The sequence below is a fragment of the Setaria italica genome, chromosome II (genome assembly GCF_000263155.2).
Source record: "Setaria italica strain Yugu1 chromosome II, Setaria_italica_v2.0, whole genome shotgun sequence".
Classification (NCBI taxonomy): domain Eukaryota; kingdom Viridiplantae; phylum Streptophyta; class Magnoliopsida; order Poales; family Poaceae; genus Setaria; species Setaria italica.
Genome location: NC_028451.1, coordinates 2,292,137 through 2,316,824, shown reverse-complemented (window position 1 = coordinate 2,316,824; position 24,688 = coordinate 2,292,137). Strand labels below are relative to the sequence as shown.

The 24,688-nt window shown below is 42.2% G+C and overlaps 3 protein-coding genes across 3 annotated transcripts in view; 1 reads left to right on the top strand and 2 right to left on the bottom strand.

Moving 5' to 3' along the window:
• Positions 1-11,732: 11,732 nt before the first annotated feature.
• Positions 11,733-19,351, bottom strand: LOC101779258 (switch-associated protein 70). The gene is made up of 11 exons (XM_004955368.4): positions 19,010-19,351; positions 16,109-16,206; positions 15,867-15,971; positions 15,359-15,420; positions 15,193-15,276; positions 15,073-15,104; positions 14,898-14,979; positions 13,871-14,099; positions 12,954-13,181; positions 12,502-12,794; positions 11,733-12,375 (listed from the first exon to the last, which is right to left on the bottom strand). Exons 2-11 carry the CDS (start codon positions 16,130-16,132, stop codon positions 12,096-12,098), a joined length of 1,419 nt encoding a protein of 472 aa, XP_004955425.1. The 5' UTR covers positions 16,133-16,206; positions 19,010-19,351; the 3' UTR covers positions 11,733-12,095.
• Positions 16,517-17,560, top strand: LOC101784529 (glycine-rich cell wall structural protein 1.8-like). Its single transcript, XM_004958882.1, has 2 exons — positions 16,517-16,553; positions 16,623-17,560. The coding sequence occupies exons 1-2, from the start codon at positions 16,517-16,519 to the stop codon at positions 17,558-17,560; spliced, it is 975 nt and encodes a 324-aa protein (XP_004958939.1).
• Positions 19,352-21,630: 2,279 nt separating the features above from the next.
• The window catches only part of LOC101784123 (GIGYF family protein CG11148), a gene marked incomplete in the record, with an annotated part of 8,039 nt that continues 4,981 nt past the window's right edge, over positions 21,631-24,688 (bottom strand). Inside the window, 4 exon segments of the mRNA XM_012843995.2 lie at positions 21,631-22,370; positions 22,471-22,530; positions 22,603-22,766; positions 23,341-24,688. Of these exon segments, the coding sequence (XP_012699449.1) occupies positions 22,003-22,370; positions 22,471-22,530; positions 22,603-22,766; positions 23,341-24,688 (1,940 nt within the window).

The following is a 24,688-nucleotide window of genomic DNA, read 5'->3' as shown; positions in this document are numbered from 1 at the left end:
AGCAAACGACGACTGATTTCAGTCGATCCGTCATTACTAGAAAAATGAGTATTCGTCCCGAGGCTCAGTACCGGTTACATTTTAACCCGGTACTAATGTGAGCATTAGTACCGAGCCTAATGGATAGTCCCTGAGGAGCCCCCTGATTCCTTTAGTACCGGGTGGGAGCTCCTCGGGGGGCGGGGGCCAGGAGGCAGGCTGGCGGAGGGGAGGCGAAGGGCGGGGGCGGAGGTGGCGGGGCCGGGCGGGGTTGGGCAGCAGGTGGGGTGGGGGGTGCGGGCGGGATCGGGGGGGGGGGGTGCGGGCGGGGATTCTTTTTTTTAATTTTTTAATACCCTTTAGTACTGGTTATCTCAATCGACAATAAAGGTTCTCTTTTTAGTACCGAATTACCAGTACCGGTTGGGAAACCGGTACTAAAGGGAAGTTCCCAACCGGTACTAATGGCGTTTTTCCTAGTAGTGCATGCTGAATGATAGAAGAGTGATCTGCTTTTGTGCTCCATGGTGGTAATGTTTCTCCAAATGTACTCGATCTGGAGATATCATCTAGAGCTAACATATAGCAATAATAAAGTCAGCAGAAAAAAAATTAACGCGCAGTTGTAGTACTGTAACAACGTTTCCATAAATACAGTCACTAGTAACTTTGCCATTGGGTATCTAGCTACACAGAAGTTAACATGTTTTCTTGCAGAGAAAAGTATCACTGTACGCAAGTAAAAAAACCTGTACATACCAGTCACCGTACATTTCGTCATCATATATATCACATTCATACATGTTTTCTTCATCAGTTCTTTACTTAATTATTAGTACAATGGTTTTTTTTCTGTTAGAATATATGCTGCTAATAAACCACTAGACCGTCCCTTTTTTTCCTACATGGAAAAGTAGATAGGATGTTTATTTCCTACATGCATTTCCTTGTCGGTATTTTGTATTTCCTTGTCGGTTTTGCCACACACAAGGAAATTCGAGTTTTCAGTAGTGAATTCAATCAGTGCTGCATGATGTCTATGTAGAACGTTGGAAACTGAGATAGAACAACTGCTGCCTGCTTTCACAGCTCCATGGTGGTAATGTTTCTCCAAATATACTCTCAAGATATCCTCTAGCTTACACAATATAATTATATATACCGAAGCCAGAATAAACATTAGTATACTTTTTCCATTAATACAGTCATAATAACTTTGCCATTAGATATTTAGCTACATAAGCTAACAATGTTCAAGCTGTCACTATAATACACTCGTCAAAAAAACTGTACATAGTCACCATATATATGTGTCGCAATCGTATTCATTTCACATTCATACATGTTTCCTTTATCAGTTCTTTACTTAATTATTAGTACAGTGTAATTAGTACAGTGGTCAGTGGAATTTTCTCTTCCAGTATATGCTTCTAAGTATAAACCACTAAACTGTCACCTTTTTCTTCTTGGAAAGGTAGATAAGGCTGTTTTTTTTCTCTGCAGAAGTAGAAAGTAGAAACTGGGTTTGAAGTCCACCTACCAAGCCCGTTCATTGTGTGAAGAGGCGTGCCATGATAATATGCTTCCAAGAACAAACTACCAAGTCGTCAGAATTTTGCCTTTACTTTCTTCACTAACAACAAATTATAGCACAAGGCTAGTATAAATTGGTGGTAAAGAGCAGTTCTGATAGGCCCCACGTTTTCTTTTCCATTGTTATTGGAAAAGAGAAAAGGCGGCGAATTCTAGAGAAGATGTCAACTTCGTAGGTAAAAAGTTTAATTAAGTAAATCTATTCGGGGCCCATCGGCATGAATTGTGTGCTAACTTCCAACTCTACCTGGGCAAGTAAATCTTTATTTTGCTTCTAGCTACATCTGTCCAAGAAAAAGATCTTTCCCTTTAGCACTTATTCAAAATCACAATAATTGAGTAAAAGAGAGAAAGAAACATCTGAATTCGTTGCTCTTATGATCTGAGTTCTAATTAATGAAGCAAAATTTTAATCATATGTTCACTTTAGCCGTGTCGAGCACTGTGTGAATTTATTTTGTTTTCACCATAAATTATTTTGTCCAATGCTCTAAGGCACACAAAAGTGATTTTCTTAATTTCGAATTTTAAAATCTTGTTCATTGTATTTTCGTTATTTGTTTCTTACAACGCAACATCTTAGGAGCGTTTATCAAGGTGTAACCTTTTCCCCTTTCCATTTTTTCTAGAATTATGTGTTTCAAGAGGCCTTGCATGAGGAAATCACCGTATACTTTGCAACTCCCTCCCTCTAAAAGACATGCACCCTTGCTTTGAGCCAAGGTACACATGCACAAGTGAACTATCTTTGTTTTGACATTCATTGACGGGATGGTGGGATAAATTCTTTCTATATCTAAAACACTATTTTTTTAATGATTAGCTAGGTTTGTTAGAACTACAATCGGCATGCAAAAGGAAGATTTCTCCTTATATGCTAAATGAGGCCTAGAAACTCCAAACAAGTAGTCTTTTCTTTTCGAAACTCCAACCGGTGCAACAAGCAGACAAATGCAAAAGAGTAATAACTTATTCGAATAAACAAATAATGTGTATTAAATTGCTGCATTGCCAGGTAGAGTAAAACCTATAAAGTTTCAGTTAATTAGCATGAGGAGCAATTCATTCAATCTATAGAGTTGTCCTGACGAAATAATGGACAATTGGTTTCTAAATATCCACAAAGTCATTAATTAGGATGTGTACGCAATGGTACCTTAGCTAGTTTCATATACGTCCTTGTCATAACATGCAAGCGTCACAAGATGACAAGGTTTGCAATGCAATGACTAACACCACCATTTGCCTTTTCAACTACACGCATACAGGTAGCCACTTAATGTGACTTTGCACGTTTGACTCAACAGAATATGTTTTCAATTTCTGTATTTTCATAACTAGATTTATAACAAAAGTACATAACTAAAGGTTGCACGCTTTGATATTAATTTCTTCTTCGAAAACTGATTGTTTGCCACTTTATTAATTGTCGATAGGATAACTTTCACTCCATGTATTACAGATATTGTATCAACTAGAAACAGAAATGACAATGGACATTGCAAATCCTGCTCTCGCTAATTACTAGTTTGCCAGTCTGTGAACCGCAAGCGCATGGATTATCGTAACTTTTTTTTAAGTATTCCATCCAAGATTTATCAATCCGTGGATCGGCAGCGAACTGACTAGGGTTCTCTATCTAGCTCAACGGATCTAATCCTAGCATGGAGTATAGATTGCATATGAGAGCAAACTTGATGTAAAGATTAATAGCATGAGTAAAAGTATATCTCATCCACAGATATATATGATAACACCATCAAGGATAGTAAGAGCCTATCGTCTTCTAGTTGTAGTTCTAGCTAATAAGCAAGCACAACATGCATCTCATCTAAAGCAATCTTTAAACTAATACCTCCGGTCAACCTCCTGAAAACCCCCACCTTACACAAGAAAGACCCCATCACGATCCTCTCTATCAGCATAGGTAGATTAAGGGCACGATCACAAGGTAAACATGTCTAGCTATCAAGAAGGATCAACTTACTAGATCTAATCACCATGATTACATAAAGCAAGCTATGTCTAACCATGAATTACACTAAGGAACAAGTATATTCATGATAGATAGAAGAGTATAAAAGGAGGCATTGAGTTGCTAACTGATCGGATGACATGAAGAACATTGCTCATATAATAGATGTATTTAGATCATCATCTCCAAGTACACACCATTCTTCTGAACTCCACCATAGCATAGCCACGCAGGGAGGCCATGGCGGCTAGGGTCGGTCTAAACCATCTCCTAGACAACTTCAAAGACTTACAGCGACCCTCAGCTCCCTCTGGTGGATGTTCTTGGTTTCATTGAGTTCTCGTGGATTGATCTCCGAGCTCGGTGAATTTTTGAGGTCTTTATAGTCTGGAAAGCGTGTGGCAGAAATTAGAAGACGAGGGGAGCAAGGAAAGCCCCAGGCCGATCAGCCTAGCCCTTCCTTGTGGCCTCTCGCGCCCTCATTCGTCCCCAAGCTCAAACTTAGCCCTTAAGTGACACATCGGTAGCTTCGGGATGAGATTGATCTTCAATAACTTTCCAAATCTCCACTTGATCTTCTTTGATTCCTTCTTGATCCCGAAGTGATCCTTCCTATATCTTCACAAACTTAGCCCTTAAGTCATCTTGGAGAATTGCTTGCTAAAAACAAGCACGAGAGGGGGTCAAAAGACCCCAGGCCGATCAGCTTGGGACTTTTTTGCCTCCTGGTCTTCGTCTTCCTCTGGTCCACTGCTTGTTCAAGGCTTTATCAAAAAATGTATATTTAGTCCAATTTCCTGCGAAAATAGGATATCCTCCAAAATATCTTGCATATGTGAAAATGGGGTTATTTTAGGTGCCAAGTGGCGGGTTAGTATACACAAAAAGTATGTCAATAACGAGCGTCAACATATATACACTTTATTTGGCTGACTATGTATGTACTATGCATCTATATATAGTTTTGGTGTTTATAAGAGTAAGTTTCATTGAAGTACATAAATTTGATGAACAAATATGCAACATATAACAATTTAGTTTGAAAAGAAAGATCATTCAACCATAGCATAGATGCATGTGAACATGCAATGATCCGCTCTACAAAGTTTCGTTGATGTAATTGTAGGTGCTGTCAACAGTCACCAGGAAATGAATAAAAAATATTTGAAGCAGTCCACACTGAATCTTCATGGCTTTTGTTCCTTCGTCATAGATATGTCCATCATCTATTTATTGTGAGCTATAGCTTGTTCATGTCGCACTATTTAAATTTGTGGATGCCAACTATCCCTTCTCCTCCTCTTTTAATTTCCTTTTATTTCGAATCATGACCCACCCCATTGTTAGTTCATACATATTACAGAAAGACTTGAGCTTGATTTGTCTACATAATCAAATAAATAGCCAATGAAGAACTCAGCTCCCAGAATAAGTGAAGTGGTGACAAAAGACGAGAAATAAATTGTGGAAATAATGACCAAGTCTTCTTGTACACATTCTGACTTTGTAACAATTATTCAACTTACTAACATAAAAATTCCGTAAGCTTTCAGATTTACACACTTTTAATTTAATGCACTAATGGTCATCGTATTTTCACCAACACTCGTACGAAAGCTAGCTATAGCGTAATGATCAACATGCTGCTAGCTATAACTGCTGTTTCAAATATTATCTATGTCAGCAAGTTTCATATTTTGTCTTTCATACAATAGAAGTTGTGCACTCTATTTCATCATCAAAGCTCCTGTAACATCCCTAAAATTCACCAAATTAAATCACTCGCTAAATTTTTTTTCAAAATTTTTTCACCGCTTGAGCTCCCAAATCCCGTCTTCCCGGCAATTCCACCGTCCCAGCATTAAAGCCGACCACCGTCCATTCTTTTCCTTTTCCTCTCTACGCATCATGCCGCGTGCCGGTCGGAAGACTGCCGCGCTCGTGCCCGCAACCGCTTCCGCAATCCCCGCCATTTCTCTCTCTTTAACTCTTCACACAATTTAATTCTATTTTTCTCTTTTTACTCCAATCCTTTTTTCTTTTTACTTCATCTCCTTTTTCTTCTTTTCCTTTTCTTCCCATTCTCTTTCTCTCTCTCCTTCTTCCCCTCCCTCCTTTCTTTTTTTCCCTCCCCCTTTTCCCTGGCCGCGCACGCCTGCCTCCCAGCGCCACCGCCCCGGCCCCCACCGCGCATGCCTACCACTCGCGCCAGGCCCCGCCGTTGGCCGCTCGCCACGCGCGCCCCGCGTGCCCCAGGCGCGCGCTGCAATGACCCTGCACCCCAGCCCCCACCACACAGTGCGCTAGCGCCCCCGCACGCCAGTGCCTGGCCCCGCCACCACGCCACATGCCAGCACCCATGGCAACACGCCGCGCCCAGGCCCCTACCGCCGCCGCCCTTGAGCTCACCTATAACAAGGGACTCCGCTCCCTCCCCGAGCTCGCCACCCCGCCCCCCTCTCCTCGCCACCAGGACGCTGTCGCCGCCCAGTTCACCGCTGCCTCCCATCGACCGCCGTCGAGGGTGCCCCTCCATGCCTCCTTCGTCCAAGGTGAGGGGAGGAATGGATCCCCCTCACTCCCCTCTCCCTTTTCCCCCTCTTCCCGGCCGCCACCGCGTCTTGGAACGCCGACAGCGGTGCCGCCGGTCGGCTGGCCGCCCAGGCCCGGCTCCCCCTCCTCTGTTTCTATTTTAAGAAGAAGGAAAAATTGCCTCTTGCCCCTCCCCTTTCCCCTATTTGCACCGAGACCCCCCCTTCTTTTCCCTTTTCGCCAAGAGTCCCTTCCGCTCCAAGAATTCTCGCAAGAAGGTCCCTGGACCCTTTAAAACCAGCCCCTAAGCACTTTCTCGCCGACATTTTATGCGCCAAATTTCCTCCTATGCACCCCAAATTCAACCACGTCATTCTTAAACATATTCCTGCTGAATCATCTACCAATTCCCTGAAAACACTCTTCCTTCCACTATTTTTGGTTCACTCTCTCTCTCTCTCTCCAAGCTCAACGGGTAAAACTCTATTTTCTTTTATTTATTGTCTGCTCACTCGTGTGTGCCTTAGATCGCGGAGTGACCGAGGAGGAGGAGCCCGAAGAGGAGCTTGGAGGCTAGTATCATGAGCCGGAGCTGGAGGACCCCTACCGCGAGCAGGAACTACCGGAAGGCTTTGAGGACGGTAAGTCCAATCTCACCCTTTGATGCATATTTATCCCAATTTTGTGGATACAACCCATTGGCCATTTTTTATAAATTGCATATTGTTTTATTGCTTAAAACCCGGTTGGATAGCCACCCCTTGATTTCTATGATTATTCATTGATGACCTAGAATTATCTCTAAATATGATATGCTCTGTTTAGAAGATAATTGCTGCTAGAATGCTTAGGACTTGGTTATTTTTCTTTGAAACAACTCAGTCATGAATACAATGTTTGGCCAAAGATAAATGTGTGATTGTTTTCATAAAAATAAATGGGGTTTTGATGAAAGATAAAAGAGGATGGTTAGATGAGACGGATGGGTGTTTCTTGTGTGAAATGCCAAGTTGGGCTCGTACCTTAGTGGTTGAGCAGGTTGGGAGATATCCATTTTGTCTTGGTTAAGGACCGAGTTGATGTGTCATCTTGCCTAACCTAATTTATCATGCAACCACTCGACCTTTGTATGCGGCAAAGGCTTAGCATAAATCCCACTTGCTAGTCTGTTAGCCATCAGGAGAGCTGGTGAGCAACAGGAGACTATGGAGAAGGAGTAAGCATAAGTGGCTTAGGTCCCTGTTAAGACCTTGTTGGTAGGTCATCAACCCCTTGGCTGCTTCCATGTTGGCTAGTCAGGTCTTAGCTATGGTGGGTAATGGCTTTGATAGGATCCACACTGACACTAAGGTGATCAGGCTGCGGTATCCTACTTGTGGGTAAAGTGTACACCTTTGCAGAGTTAAAACCTATTCGAATAGCCATGTCCACGGTATTGGACGAGTTACGGTTTGGGCACATAACTAGCTTTTGGGAGATGGATGATTTTCATGGCGTGTGTTGGATTTTGGAAGTGTCCGGCAATTGTGATGTGAGCTACCGTGGACAGGGAGTCCGGTAGCATTAAAATTTGGATCCTTTGTGTAGGATCAACCCCACGCAATTATTCGGTTACTAAATAAATGCTTTGTAAAAACGAACCCTTGCATGTGTTAAAACCTAGCTTTACTGCAAATGAACCTTAACCTTATCCTTGTTATGACTTGTGCATATTCTTGTTGTTCCCCCCTCCATGGGTGTGGTTGGACTTGTTGAGTATATTTGTACTCACCCTTATTTTGTTGCTTCAGAGGAGGACCCGGACTTCATTGCCAAGAACATCGAGTAGGTGGTCGCTTCCGCATCCAATGTTGCCTGTGGCGTTGGCCCTTTGCAGGATGCTTCTGCTAGCGTGTAGTGCCGAGTGTTGTCTAGCGACAGTGGCTTGGGTCGTTACTGTTGTTGTTTTACTTATCGTTTTGGTGGGCTTTCACGCCTGCTCCCTTGGAGTTGTATGGTTTATGAACCATCTATTGAATAAATATATTATCAGTCTTCTGGGACTGATATTTGTATCACATTAGTCTTTGCTTATGTGGAACGCTTCAGCTCCACATTTTAATATAGAAAAACTACACGTAATAGTATTGAAATAAGATAATGTCACATGTTTATGTGGCTCGACCAGTCAACTGGGTGCGAATTCAACTGAAAATTAAAATTTTGGGTGATAAAAAAAAGTTTTACCGGACCTTTCTGCTAAACGGGATTATCGGATTTATGGATATTTTATCAGGGATAAATCATTCCCTGGCAGGGTGTTCTACAGTTCACTATATAGAAGAAGATAAGTGACCTAACTTTTAAGGGAAACTGGACCTGAAACATTATACCATCTGGTTAACTAAACGAAAACCAGGAATACAAAACAGGATGATTACCTACAATCGACGGAGCTCTCGTAGGTCATTGTTTCTATGCTCATCCCAATAACGATGAAGCAATTCCATCCTAGCACTAAATATTTCGCCCTTGAGATGGACCAAGTCCTGAGTTCCTATTATTTGACCTTGGATATTATATCAATTATCAAGAAGTGCACAACCAGATAGGCTAATAAACATGATTTCTAACTATTTAAGAAAGAGAATACAAATATTTGCATATTCTCTAGAAGATTTACACTAAACATTTCACTCCTGCAATCAACCAATAATTCATAATACCTATTTTATCTTTGCAAGTAGAACCACGACATGCATTTTTTTTGTGATGGAAGATTTTTCGTGTTCTTCTCCAATGTAAAAAAAAGTATGTAGCCAAGTAAGAATTGAAATTAACTTTTTGACCATTCCCGGTCATGTTAGCTTCTTAATGGAAAGGACACATGCATAAACATTTGGGTCTACATTGTGCATGCTGAGAGTTAATCCTACCGTATTATAAATAATGATAAGGTATGTTTTCAGTTTTGACACTCCAACACTACCATCCAACCTGCCTGAGTCTTTCCGCGGACATCATACGTATGCCCTCTTCTGGAATGAGATCAACTGAACAAGTCATCATGAAGTTGGTAAGACAACCTATTCTTCAACTGGAGACTAGGGGATTATTACATGTGTTAGTATAACGCTTCTCTTTTAAACTTCTGTTTAATAGGTCCCACAATTGAACTGTTCTCCCTTGGGATGATTTTTGTAAATGGAGAATATAAGGGTCACGTTGCTTTTACTTTAGGAAAAAAAGTCAGTTTTACATCTTGAACAAAATTTAGGTTCGATTTACTCCCTCAGTCCAATCTGTCATGAGATTTGTCTTTTTCATTTTCCGCGCACAAGTCGAATTTTATGCAGTTTGTATCTGTATTAGGGATTTTTCTTGATTACTTTTTATGCAGTTTGTATGATCAAATTCATATTAAATGTTTCTTGAGCTATGAAAAAATCTTAATATAATTTTCTATCAGGGCATGTTCTCTATCTACTCACAAAATTTAAAATTTAACTCAACTTGTACACTGAGAAAAAAAGACAAATCCCGTTCTGGGGTAGACCGGATCAACTGGAATAGTTTAAAGGAGTAAATCAAGCCTAATTTTTGTTCATGAGACTTAAGCAGGATTATTGAGGATAGTAAAATGAACCTTTCCCCTTTACTTTTAGAAAAAAAAAGATAAGGTCATAAACTCTGCAGTTCACTTTAGGAGGCAAGGTTGACGGTGCAAACAATTCATTAAGCAGTGTAGGCTTGTAATTTTGGTGGATCGGATGCATGGACCCTTTCATGGATGCGAAAAGGGAGTCTAGAAGTGTGATTTGGTAGGTAGGAAAATATGAACATGTTCCCAAATGGAGTAGTCATAGATTTATGTATAACAACTAATTAAGAAAGAATTAGCTTATTAGCACGTGAAGTCAATTGATCATTTTATAAAGTTTCCAATGTCAAATACTTGGAAGACACGATTTCTAAGGCATATGCAAACTTACTTACACGACCATTTTAAATATGGCCTGAATATATAATCAAATAATGCAGCTAGCTTGTAGTGTCCTACAAGTCCTTGTCACGGCCTAAACAATCTGCGAAACAGATGAAAACAAAGGACCCCCTTTTCAATTACCTGGAATTTGGAAGTTTCCTCCATTGAAATTTGTGTGGAGATTCCTGGAGTTTCCACGAATTTTACTGAATTTGGGTCAACGGAATATCTGTGTTTACCTGATTTTTCCACGTTCGAAAGCAAAATGTACCTGTGACGCGGTGGCTGCACTCGGCCTTCGGAAGCCGTCGCCGTACGACACGTGGCTTGGCCAGCCCTGCTCGTCTCAATTGTCCACGTCAGCAAGTTACTTCATTTCTACAAGTACCTCCAAAAGGCGATGAAGAGTATGGTCAACATGGCTAAACACATATGGCCATCCTAATCCATGCATGTAACCATCAGGTCACAATTGTCGTGTCTCATCGATGCAGCAGCCAGCCTACATACTACATCCATCCTAAATGTTTGGTGAACAAACAGCAAACATTTGATGATGAAGGTTGTAAGTTGTAACTAGAAAGCACCAGGACAGATGGTGCCACAATATGGGTGTCTAGATACAAAGTATCCCTAAATGATTTTTTGATGAATTTTTACATATTACTTTCTCCATTTCAAATTGTTAGTCGTTTTGACATGTCTAAATACAGGATTTATAGGATTTAAGGTTTAGACATATGTTATGTTCAAAATGTATGTATTTAGAAAAGTCAAAATAATCTACAATTTGAAACAGATGGAGAGCATTTTTGGAGAGCATTTTTAACGTTCCCTAAACATAATTTGATTGAGTTTTTAAATTGGTGAAACTGTAATAAAATAATACAAGTGGCTACATCACCCCTTACGTGCATGCAGGTTTTGACCTGAAGGCTGAAGACAAACACCCTAGTGGCCTAGTGTGGACGTGAAAAATGCTCTCACGGGTGAGCTATAACCTGTTCATCTTACAATACCATTTTTCTTGCTGAGCTTGAAAGTTGAAATGGTGAAAGGTTAGGGATTTGTTCAAAGGTCTCAATGGTGAAAATTGCTCTCAAAGGTTACTGCTGCGGTCCTGTCCTCCCTGATGTCACGGCTGATGATTCCTCAAATCAGATGTTACTGCCTGAATTTACTGTAGTAAAAAAATCAGTATCCGTCACCAAGTATCCAAGACTGACTCCAAATTTCGATCATGCATTCCTGGTCATGGCAGCTGCTTGTTTTTAAAGCATACACGCATTCATTCCTTCTGACTGCTGCGTTGTCTTGAGATCCAATTCTACTGTATTTATAGTTGTAAGGTGCTTTCACTTTTGACACTCAAAACAGTATTGTGGGATTTTCAGCATGGACGTAACCTTTCTGCAGTCAGCATGTATATTGCCTTTGCTGAAATGAGATCAATTGAACGAGTCATCAGCTAGTTGGTAAGACCTGCTCTTCGAATGGAGATTCGAGTTTCCTGTATGTGTTCATAATCGCCTCTCTTTCTTGTCCTAATTCAACAGTTGTCTCCCCAATTGAACTATTCCTCCCCTTACAATGATTCTTACTGGAGCACGTATCAATTCTTGGTGACCACATGAATAAAGACCGTGTCGCCTTATCTTTCTAGAAACTGTTTCATCTCAACGAAAGGCAAGAAATGTCAAATTTTCTTCTTTGTATTGATGATAAATAGAAAGAATTACATTACAAATTTACTAGTTCACTTTGGAGGAGAATACAACACTAATATCCAGAATGATAAAATTGCCAAAGCTGAACTTCTAAACATGAAAGTTCAGACATACACTCACACTCAACACAGATGTGCTATTTTATTTCAGCAGAGACAGAGCACACGTTTTGAAGGGATTGAAGTTCATGAACTCACACCGAAACTTCAAAAAGAATGCCTGTAATGAACTAAGATGAGAATCTAATAGTACAACTGATCACGGTGAACAAGAATGGCCACAGTTCAGTTTACCCTCGTAAGTCATTCTCAGTAACCAGTTGGCGTCAAGTATCAACTGGAATATCCAAGCTGTTTTCTTCGGGTTCTGTTGTTACTTCCCTTACATCAGATACTTCCAAATAATGAGAATTGCCCCACTCAGTGTCCCCGATGGTACGGATATCAACACCCTCATCATCTAACTCAACAATGTTCTCTGCAACGGGTATTGGGTCTGTATCGCTTACACAAGCCTTATCCACATTATCATCTTCCATGTGCTTTGAAGTGGTAGAGCAGAGCTCCGAATTCTCTTCACAAACTTGTATTGTGCTAGTCTCTTGCCTGAAAAGCATGATGCGCGATTGATTATTTATTTAATTATCCATTAAGTTGGTTTTGGATGGATCTAATTTTGAGATGCTTTCAACTAAATGAAAACAAAAGAAATAAAAATTATGTATGCTGAACCTTTTTATTTGCGACTGCAGTGCATCCACGAGGGCTAAGAGATCTTCCTTTTCTTTTATGGCAGACTCGAGTCTGCTCATGGCTTCCTTTACACGCATATCAGCATCTGCCGCTGAAACCCTAGCTTTCTCCTCAGCTCTAACAACAGCTGCTTCTAGAATTACAGCATTTCCTCTAGCTTTTCCTAGTTCCGAGCGCCACATCTGAGCTTCTTGAAGAGCAGAATCTCTCTCTGTAAGTAAATGATCTCTCTCTTCAACAAGAAGCTTTGCTTTCTCCTCTGATTCCTTTAACTGAAACACAAATCCATTCAACTTCAATTTTTTCATTGACATTAAGCATGCTCATGCCTCATGGTGGTCCGAATAAAAGTCTATCTATAACTCTGTAACAAGCATTAGAAGATAATGGTATTCTAAGATGCATTATGGATTCAACAAAGTGATCATTACCCGAAGCAAAGATACTTCAACTTGTTTTTCATGATCCTGTTTCAGACGCTCAAATTCTGACGACAAAAACCTTCTCTCTCCATCAATTGAACGTGCTGCAGAAGCAGCAGTTTCAGCTGCCTCAGCAGTCTCCTGTAATTTATCCGCAATCTCATTAATGGTAGAATCACGCGCACGAATATCCTGCAATAGCTGGTGGAGTTCATCATCTTTAACTCGAAGAGTCTCCTGTTGGTTGCAGATGCATTGCCCATCCCCAGAAAATAGAAACAAGAAAATAACTTCAGTATCCAATGACTAACTTGTAAGATATTATAATTTTAGAAATATCGATTTGAAAGATAGGCCACAAAATCATCCATTGTATGAGCAGCGAATGCTTTGTAATAGCCTTATTATTGTCAACTTTTGCATCACAGGATTAGTTAGTTCTGAACAGTCACGCATAGAAATTTTTGAAGTTCTTTTGCCATATAATACAGTTATAGCAACGGGGAGCTGCAAGGGGTATATAGGTCCATGTATTGCTACCAGTTGCTTGTTCACTACCAACACGAAGCAATAAAATCAAATGGATGAATGCGTCTCAACTCTCAAGTACCAATGCAAACATTCAGTATGCCAGGAAATTGGCTAGTAACTGACAGAACTCCTGTTGATTTGGCAATATTTGTGCTATTCTGAAACAAAAAATGTTATCATCTATACTTAGTATAACCTCTCAATTACCTAAATGGTTTCAGCCATTATAGGACAAACCATTTGCTGGTTTCATGTATTATCTGGAACACAATCTAACAACTTGGCATCAGGTAGCCTTTGTTCATCATCAATTCTAGGCTTCTAGCACTCACTACTAAATTGCTGAATATTGATTCATGTACTCTTTTGTACAAGTAGTATATGAAAGAGCATACCATCATTATTGTGAGATCATCTAATTGACCTTTGGTAAGCTTATTTGTAGTTGAGCCCAAAGCTGCTCGCAAGGAAATCTTCATTGCGGCTTCCACCTCCTTTGTTGCTTCAATTGCAGTGGCATTGGCTACAGCCACAACAGTAGCAACTGTCCCCAATTTTGCAGGACTATTCTCACCCAATGAATTCACCGCCTCCTTATGAGCCTGTAATACCAACTGAGTCGCACTGCATGTAAAGCAAGAAAATATTACTACGCTTCAAGGTATGCAGATATAACACCAGTACCCAAAATGGAAAGTAGTATACATGTGCATACGAGACACATCAAGCATCAACCCAACCAATTTAAGGGAAGTGATAGTAAAATGAGGCCATTGTAAGCCATTACATAGTTATACTTTATAGTGCATTAACTTTTTACATAATTATGCATTATGTATTTCACCATGTTCATTATTTTGCATGAGTGGGCAGTCAAGTAGCATTCTAAATGTAGAGTGCCAGTTGAAAACCTTTCCATAACAATATAATCAAATGTTTCGTTATCTTTTACTTTGGAGAAATGAGCACCAGTAGAACTAACTATTTACAGGAAGCTTCCCCAATCATTGGGGAAGTGGTGAGCAGGGTAAATATCAGTAGAGCACCAAGTAGGGCAGAATTTTCACGGTTCTGATTATGAATTTAGAAATGTCATGCAACGAAACAACAAGATGTTTCACATCTGCTATTCTAACACCTAAAGCTGTGAAGTGGTTACACATCAAAGTCTAGTTAACTAATACAGTTTTCTAATTCTTAGATATTTTGAGTTGTGCTAAAACTGACACTTATGGGAACATATCAAACAGTAACCCACATATCAAACATTTAATTGGTGTTTATTTTAACTTTGTCAGTCCAGTGGCAGGAAAAGAGATGGTCAAATAGTATACAAAACTTGTGGTCCAGGGGGGAAAGGGTTTCAGAAAAAATAAGTTAAAAGATAAATATGAGTAAGACCCATAGATCATCAAAGCTTACTGTAAAGTGGATACCCATGCTCTTGCAGCGCTAGGAGTTTCTGCACAAAGAAAGTATTCCTTTTTCTGTGGAGTTCCAATATCTAGAACACTAGTCAATGAAAGCAACAAATCCAATCTAGAAAAAAAGGAGAAGAGAGTAAACGTGATAGCACAAAGATATTCCATAAGGATACAGAAACAGCATCCATCATATTTCGCCAGCCCACTGCATCAAAAGTTGGACGAGTCATTACAGTGTTTCCAAAGCATACATCTGAAAGTCATGAGGAACTAGAATGGAAGCAGGCTCGTACTGAAAGTTCATAGGTGATAATGTCACCGTGCTTGTTGAATCAAACACGATTACTCCCCTAACATCTTTGTCACTTCTACGAACCCTACACAATCCAAAATCTGGTATCATGCATTTGCCTTTTGAATGTATTGCCCAAGAGAATAAAACTCTGCAATATACCGTACTTGTATTCTATCTTTCCAGTTGTAGGATCAAGTATGACCCAACGCTCGTTCCATTTTCTTAGCTGAGATTTCAAAGTGTAAGATTTATATCAGTAAAAGGGGGGAAAGGATTGAGAAGCCGGAGCACATCATAACCAGAACAAAAGTAGCTATTTGGAAGATGGAAAGAAATAGCAGGGTGATGAGGACAGACGAGGACACCGCAGAACATGCATATAGACTCTTATCGTATAGTGGCAAACTGGCAATCAACTGAATTTTCAAAACATTAGGCAGTGACAGTTGACAGGTCAACAATCTACAAATGCAAAGTACAGGCTCGAAAGAGTAGCTGGGGATCATCAGCAACGAAACCTTTTAGGCATTCTATTTCTATCTCTTAGCAACAGTAACTTTTACTTGCAGTTGCAGCTTAATCAAAGTGCAGACTGGACACCTGAACCAAACTGAATCAAGAACGAAGAGGAAATGAAGGGACATTTGAGAGTGGCCAGAGAGAGTGGATTACCGTGTCGGATCGCTTCAAGAGAGGGCCCTGGAGGAGCTGCCGGGTGGAGGTGGAGGAGAGCTGCCGCCTCACCCGCTCCAAGCTACTCTGCATCTCGCCCACAACCTGCGCTCACAGCCGAGCAAGAGAAGTCCCAGCTCCGGTAAGATCCCGCCTCAAATGGTACCGAAGCGCCAGGAATTCGATAGCGCTGATTCTAGACTGGCTCGATCCGGTGAGAAGAGAGGAGCAGCTGAACTCACCGTGCTGCTCCCATTGGACGCCATGGCTGCCGGACCAGAGGAAGAAGAGGAACCAAGACCGCCGGCGTGATTCGGACGACCGACAGCTTTTCCTGCATCTGACCAAGGTTGGCGGATTATGAGAAGGGAAAGCAAGAAATACGCTTTCACCACCCTTTTACGTAATCATATGTAATTCCGTTTCTCTCTTTGGAAGGCGTATTCTGAAATCTCCAACACGAGTCGGAGAGAACACGGCCTCTCAGATTATGGAACCCGAGCAGAGCGGATTCGAGTCCAACTCGGCGCCCAGCCGCCCAAGACGCCGCCGCCCGATCAATATATATCCGGGGACATCGCGCGAGCGCCGTAACCCACCGCGCAAATAGCGATCGATCTTACAGAAGCGAAGAAATTCAAGAAGCGATCATGGCCGACGGCGACGAGTGGATTTACGTCCTCTCACGCCAGGAGGCGGTGGCGGAGGCAGAGGCGGCAGTCGCCGCCGACGCCATTGCCGCCGCCCCTGCCGCAGGCGAGGAGAATCCATCCAAGAACGCGGGCGACGGCGGCGCCGAGGAGAGCACCGGCAACGACGCAGCACAAGCGGACGAGGACGGCGAGGAGGCGCGCTCGGACGGCGGGTCCTACGGCTCGACGGAGGTGAACGAGTACCTGGACTACATCGAGGACGTGGAGAAAGAGGACGACGCGGCCACCGGCGGGGACGCCGTCGCGGAGGCCCTGCGCGCCCTCGCGATCGGCGAGGCCGCCCCTGGCGCCGCGGTGAGCCGTGTTGCCTCCGGCGGCGGCGACCGCGGGAAGGCCGCCGTCGTGGAGAACCCCTACTACGACTGCTACGGCGGCGGCCCCACGGACGCCGAGGCGTACTACGGCGGCGGCCAGGACTACGGCTACGGCTACGGCTATGAATACGGCTTGGGCTCAGGCTCTGCTTGGCGCGGCTACGTAACCGGCACAAGCTCGGTCTCGGGCTCAGGCTCAGGCTCCGCTTCTCGCGGCTACGAACCCGGCTCGGGTTCCGGCTCTGGGTCGGGCTCCGCTTCTCGCGGCTACTACGGCTCCGGCTACGATGATGACGGATACGGCACCGGCGGCTACGGCTACAACAGGTACGGCTACGGTGGCGACGCGTATGGCTACGCGCCTGGCTACGGCTACGGCTACGACTACGGCGATGCATACGGATACGGCTACGGCGATGCATACGGATACGGCTACGGCGATGCATACGGCTACGGCTACGGCTACGGCGGCTACGCATACGACCCGAGGTCGGTGCTGTACAGGGCGCCGCCTGCCTACGGCGGCGTGCCCTACTACCCGTCAAACCCGTACACGTACCCGGTCCAGGGGGCACGATACGCGCCGCCGTCCCGCCGCCACCCTCCGCGCGCCAGCGAGCCGCCGGCCGTTGGTCCGCCGCAGCCGGACCCCTCGGCGAGCATCTAAATACATCGATAGGATATGTAGGATCGTGACTTGTGCCCGGAGATCGGATGCGTCGAGTTTTGCCGGGCAGTTGAAGGCTAGCTGCACGCTGCAGTGTTAGTGTTAGTTTTTTTGATACCCTACTAATTAGTCCGTGATTTGATAATGTAGTACTACAGTAACCATTTGCTAATGATGGATTAATTAGTTTTAATAGATTCGTCTCGCGAATTAGACTCCATCTGTGCAATTAGTTTTGTAATTAGCTCATGTTTAGTCCTCCTAATTATCATCTGAACATTCCATGTGACCCTGCTAAAGTTTTGCAACTCATATCAAACACCTCCTTAGTGTTACTGTATTAGATTGGTTGCTGTAATCTCAGTTGGCTCAGTTAAGCCTATACATACGGATGATAGCCTTATCGTGCGCTCAAATATCTCTGTCCAGTCTTCAATCCCAGAGGAAGCCTTTGATACACGTGTAATTGTTCAGATTTGAAATCTTGTTCTATGGTAGAGGGGTTTCTATCAAGTAACTTGTTCATTTCTTACGGCTAATACCTCCAGCGCGTGGATCCAAATTTTTTCACATGGCTTTTCACAAGGAAAAAAACGCACACACGCATGGACGTGGCTTAAGCACCCCATACCGTAACCTCCTACAGTCCTGCTCCCTCCGTCCAAATCGTAAGGGGTCTTAATTTTAGATACATCACTAATATGTTTAAATTACGTAGCAAAAGTAATATATCTAGAAACATATGTAAAAGATGAGGTATTTAAAAATATCAAATTTCTTATAATTTGGAACAAAATCGGTATATATGAAGACAATGCTAGTGCGATGATGGTTCAATCCGTGTTAGATATATAACAAAGGTACCCTGCATTGAAGTATAGTTATTAGGATCGGACCCGTCATCGAACCGGTGAGAGCATCGGTTCAATAGTGCATTGATCCAACTGTTATGAACCGGTTGAACCGCGGTCCAATAACTTTGAACCGTTGATATGAACGGGCCATAAATATTTTGAACCGGTCATATATGAGTGATAATTAACAATATATATCATAATAACATAGTTGATCATGGGAAAAAATATGCTCTTAAATAAAGTTGCAATCCAAGTTCAAGTATTCAGAAATATTATCATGCAAACACATATACCATTCATCATTTAATGCATATCTCACGGACATGTCAAATATGCATTTCTCATGGACATGTTGAGCATTGATTTCCTACTCAGTAAGTCAGTATCCTACATTCCTCTCCGTGCTTCAGTAGCAGTCTGAACTCTAACCACTACTTATTGAGATTGAGACACACAATTTCGATTCTTTAAATCTGTGAAGTCTGAAAGTCTTTTAAGAAGCAAAGGAAATTGGCGCTGCCCATGTATGGAGTACAAGTACAGACTGAGTGATTGGAATTGGAGTGTAGAACTCTAGAATCCGGATACTGACCGCCGTTAGCCTTGTCGTCGTCGTGTTGGCTGTTGCTTGCTCACGGAGCGCCGGGCAAGAAGCAGCGTCGGCGACGAGGACGAGCCGACGAGGTGGTGGAGGACTGGAACTACTCAGTGTTCATTGGTGAAGGCATGGAGGTGGAGCACCCCGCCGGCCACCGCTGCCCGCCGAACCCCGCGGCTGCCGGCCGCCGCAGCCGCCGCCGCTTGCCGCCCGCCGCAGCACACTGGCACCCGCGGCAGCCGCTGCCCGCCGGTGAAGACCGAGCAAGGGACGAGCCAACCTGATGGAGCGGCAGCCTCCAGGCTCCGGCGACAGTCGCCGCCGACAGCACATCCAGGAGCAGATGCGCCGGCGACGCTTTTCGCGTGTAGAAGATGCAAAATCGTGAAAAGAACTCAGGCTTTCCACTTATACCCCTAAGTGGATAAGGTTGCACAGAAGCGAGGGAGGGGTACAATTGGTAAAAGTCAAAACCTGTCCGGTTTGCATGGAACCGGCCGGTACAACGGTTTCGCAAAAAACCAGCCGGTTCATCCAATTTTTACGGTTGCATGGACGGTCTTTTAAGCGAACCGGACCATTGGAGGCTCTGATTCGCTCTTTTACCAGTCGAACCAACGATTCGGTCCGATCCTAATAACTATGCATTGGAGTAGCTCAAACACAGTCAATGGCTCATTAGAAACTAAAAATTCTGAACAAACTCGGAACAAATAGGTATGGATCACCAAATTACAAAAGTTTAAATGACGGATTTTTTTCTTTGAAATGAAGTAACTTTTTTTTAAGGAACGAGAGGAAGTTAATGAATAGTAGTGGGCCGAGAGATGCTTCGGGAGACATGCTTCGGGCCATCCCTTACCCAGTCCCCCTCCTCCGTTGATGATGATAAGGCTTTCTTGTTCCGCCGCGACTATACGTCGCGTACGCGACAGATTCTCCATCTGCCGCCTTCTACGGTTCTGTGCGTGGGTTCTGCGGACGGTCCAGGTAGCATGAGAGTGCATTGAAAAAGAAGATAAATCGTGCATGCATGCAATAGAGGACGAAATTGATGACATCACCCCATATGCAAAAAAATTTCAATCTAAAAAAATCTATAGATGTTAAACCGTGCATTTAAATTAAATTTCGATTCCACCAATGGGTTTATTACATCAAGATCTTCAAAATAAAACCCGACTTGACTATGTTTCGATGAAATATTTTAAAAAATATTTTTATAATACTCAATATTAATTTTGATTGCAGCAAACAAATACTTCAATACCTAGAACAAATAATTGCATCATGCGAACAAAAAAATAACGTGGTAAACAAATGATTATAAGCAGCGAATAAAATATTGAACAAGAGTGACTATTACAAATAGAAAGGTTATATGATGCAAATAAAAAAGACGTACAAATAATAGTATAATGCAAACAAAAGTGACATATAAAATTATATTTATTTTGTTATTAATTTTCACCCTTATAACTCTTATTTATTAATTTATATTTATATTTTCCTTTGTATTTCATTTTCATTTTATTCTTGTATCAAAATAATTTATTTGTAATGTGAATGTGTCTGTTCGCCATATAAAATTATTTATTCACGTGTTTATGCATTTCGTTCTTAATATTATAATATTTGTTCGCTTTATATAATGAATTGTTCGACAGTAAAAATAATTTGTTCGTGATGTTATAATATTTTGTCGCCGTATAAACTCAATTATTCGTCTGTAATAGTTAGTTTGCATGTGATTCTAGTTATTTGGACCGATTTGTTCTAAATTATTTGTTTGGCTTTGTAGATTAAGTTGTTCGATGATGTAGATTTATTTATTCACAATGATTATTTTTTTTCCCTACACAATCAAATGTTCGTGTACCATTTTTTGTTCGTCATGTTTAATTTTTTGTTTGTAGGAAATAATAATTTGTTCGTGATGTTCAAGTATTTGTTCGCATTAGTTAGAACTAATTAATCCGTATGTTAAAAAATATTTTTTAAAAAATATTATCCAAACATAGTTAAGTGGGGTTTTGTTTTGAGATCTCGTCATAATAAATATGATGGTGTAACTAAAATTTAATTTGGACGTTCGGTTTAGAAGTTATGTTTTTTTTTATTTTTAAATTTGCATGTATGTGGGTCAATCATCTTTTTTGTCTTCGCCACCACGTGCAGCTGCAGGTTTGTCGCCCATCTTGTTCTTATCTCCGGGGTATCTGTTTTCGATTTCGATGTGGTTATCTGTTATCTCCATGATCACGGGTATGGATGATGATGCCATGATGTGCCAGCTGCACCTCGCGTAGATAAGGGTCTTATTTAACCTCGTTATAGCACTGTAGCGGCTGTATGTTACGGTCTAGCTGCTATGTTACAATTTATAACCACTCAAAAACACCAAACAGGCCTAACAAATATCATAAAAGTGATTTAGAGACCATAGTACGACTTTAAGCTTAGCTGATTACTGATTCATCTGCTTGGCTCGTACCTTTGGCCATTTGTAACTACTGAGTTTAACAACATAAACACAGGATATACTGCCAAATATCACATACGCACATATTGCAAGCGGATAAAGATAACCCATCTTGGTGGAACGAACCACAACATCAACAAACAGAAACCATCTTGGTTCTTCTCAGGTAAGTTTCCATTGAGAATAAAATCTTCTGTCTGGTACACGAACCTAAGAATAAAGGTAAGTTCCAACAAAATGTTACAGGAACCCAAAATCACCACCACATGACCCTGAATGTAAGCCCAGTCCACACCTCCAAGCAAAAACGAGTCAAAATACTGCTCCATTGCAGAGCACTCACCAGGACACGCTAACTTCTCATCCCATGAGAGCAAAAACACGGCAACGCCGAAGCATGTCACCGGAGGGTCAGGTAAACTATTGTATGTACACAAGTCATGCGGTGATGGATGTCCCGGGAAACAAAAGCATGTATATACATGATGCCATCGCCCAGAACCTCCTATTCGACATTCTGGATCTCACCCATCATAATACGGTTGCTCACCACATTGAACCCCAAAACTGCGGCGCTCACCTTCTTCCCCTTCTTGCCTTTCTTCTTCCCTCCGCCGTCCAGCTCCATGTCCACGCCCGTACCTCCTCTGGCTGCAGTTGCAGGGTTTGCCCGTGCTGCACCGTCACCGCGGGTACCACGCGTGCTGGGAGCTTGGAAGGCCATGTCGATCACCTCAGATGACAGGAAGGCCTTGTAGTTGAGGAACTTGTCGATGAACTGATGGTTGCGGTCGAGAGAACCAATGATCTCCCGAAGGAGTGTTTCTGCCTCAACAGTTGATTGTTTTATGCAGAACTCGAGGAGGCTTATGTCTGAAAGTGGGAAAGTATAACGAACTTAACAGAAGTACAGCACGAAGACAAAAGATTGATGAGTTGAAACTTGGAGCAGGAGCTAAAGGCAGTTCAATACCATTTGTTCCAGTGAGCCTGACCCATTCGCCCTCGCACCAATCACGGAAGTCCATTGCCTCTGCAGATAACAGGCTTTAGAACTTAAACGCAAAGATACTTCACAAACATGAGTAAAAATCTGCAACACTACCTGTCTGCTTGTTTGAAGCTTCTGCTTTCCCTTTCCCAGATTGGTTGGCAGGAGCAGCAGAAGAAACCGGCAACCTGCCTGCCTGAGACTTTTGACGATTCGCTGGAGATTGATCCTTCATCACGGAACTCCTGCTCTGACTTGAAAGAGTTGGAAACTCCGTCCTGGTTAAGATATTAAAATAAAACATAAACAACTTAAGAAAGCCTACTGCACAACAGATAAGTAGTTAAGTTCTCAATGAAACACAAAATCATATTTCAAGTCACTAATTGTCAGCAAAATGCAAGTCATAATACTCAATACCTAGTACCAAAAACAATTATAGTTTTGCTAATTAGTCAAGCAAAGTACCATCTCTAGAATCCAATCATATGGCATTGCCAGGGAAGGGGAACAACAATAACGAATAAGTTCCTTAACTTGAAGCATATGCAAAATCTCTATTATCCAGATTCGTATATTCCTCCCTTGTGAGAATCTAATGAAAATAGCTACTAGAGGGGATCTTATCTCAAACAAACTAGATAAAAAAACAAGTGAGGCTTTAATTTTGCTTTTTGTATAGATTTTTGCAAAAACTTCATTAAGTCTGAAGTTCAATCATAATATGTTAATTTAGCTTATCAATGAATTTTTCTAATGTTTTGTAAGCTTAAAATCCAGGATAAATTATGCAATAACATCTAAAAAGCAACAAAAATAAAAATCGATTGTAAAAGCCACTGCAAGACATACTGCCTCTTATCTTGTTTGGAGTGCTCAGAAGGGCCCCAAAACAAATCGTCTTCAGCACTTGACTTGGAACGACCGGGAGTATTGGAACTCATTTGGACAGGGGCAACTGCCTTTGATGGAGATGATCCAGAAGCTTGCCAGGAAGAAGCATTCCCATGATTTTTTTGGTTCATGGCGACCTTTGCTGGAATTGGCGAGGGTGCTTGTTGCTGCATAGCAGCGGACCTCCTCTCTTGCTCTCTCTGAATATCTCTCAACGACAAAGGTTTCTGCACCTTTGCAGAGTCATTAGACCATGCTGGAGCAGGCACGGAGCTCGCTTGATCACTCTTCCAAAGAACGAAATCTCCAAAGGATGGACCACTTGGTGGAGCCGGCAATATTTCTGACTCCTGTTGTGCTTGCTTGGCTGCCTTCCCCTTCTCAGTAGGCATGGAAATAGCTGATGGGTCAAAGGAACCAACAGGTGATGGAGCTTTCACAGTAGAAGCCTTTGTTTTTGTTGCCTTCTTTTTATTCTTCTTGTCCTTAGCCTCAATGAAGTCGTTGTCATCAAGAGCAGGAGCATCAGACTGAGCAGGAGCAGGTGACAGAGGAGGAAAAAATGCATCATTGGCATTACCTATATTCTCATTATCTGCAATGCTTGACCTTGCCAAAACTTCTTCTGCCAGCAAGTCATGCAACTGGCTTCGTTTATTTCTTTCACCAGCAGTTTCCATGCCTCCCAATGATTTACTTGAACCCCCATAATGTTGCTCAGAAGATGTTGCCATGCCATTCCAAGGAATTGAAGGTATTGAAGCTGCTGGCTTAGCACTTTCCATAGCTAATCCTTTCTGTGCGCGCTGTTGTTCCTCAGCTTGAATTTCCAGAAGTGATTTGGGCCTGAGTCCCTGGGTAGGTTGTTTCCATGCACGCTGGTTTGCTGCTGTATGAGGATCAGATGATAGAGAACTAAATTCTGATTCAGCTTTGTTAGTGTCATATTCCTCATTTTGCACGCTGGCAGGTGCACCCCAAAACAGTTCTTCTGTATCATCTGGTAAATCATGCTTATTTCCACCAAGTTCAGAAGGGTCAACCTCAGCTTCGTGCCTTGGTTGCTGGGAAGAAACCGCCTTTGATGCTCCTTTGTTAGCATCTGCAGCAGCCTGCTTTTTCTTTTGCTTCTTTTTCTTTTCTGATTTCTTTGTCTCCTGTGCATCAGTAACTTTAACTTCAGTTGCCACAGCTGTCGCGATGTCAGAAGAGGTATTTTCTGAAGAAAGCTTCATTTCTTGGACTTGTCTGGAAATATTAGATAATGCATTTTCTGCCTTTGGTGCATGTGAGTCCTTAGCTTCAT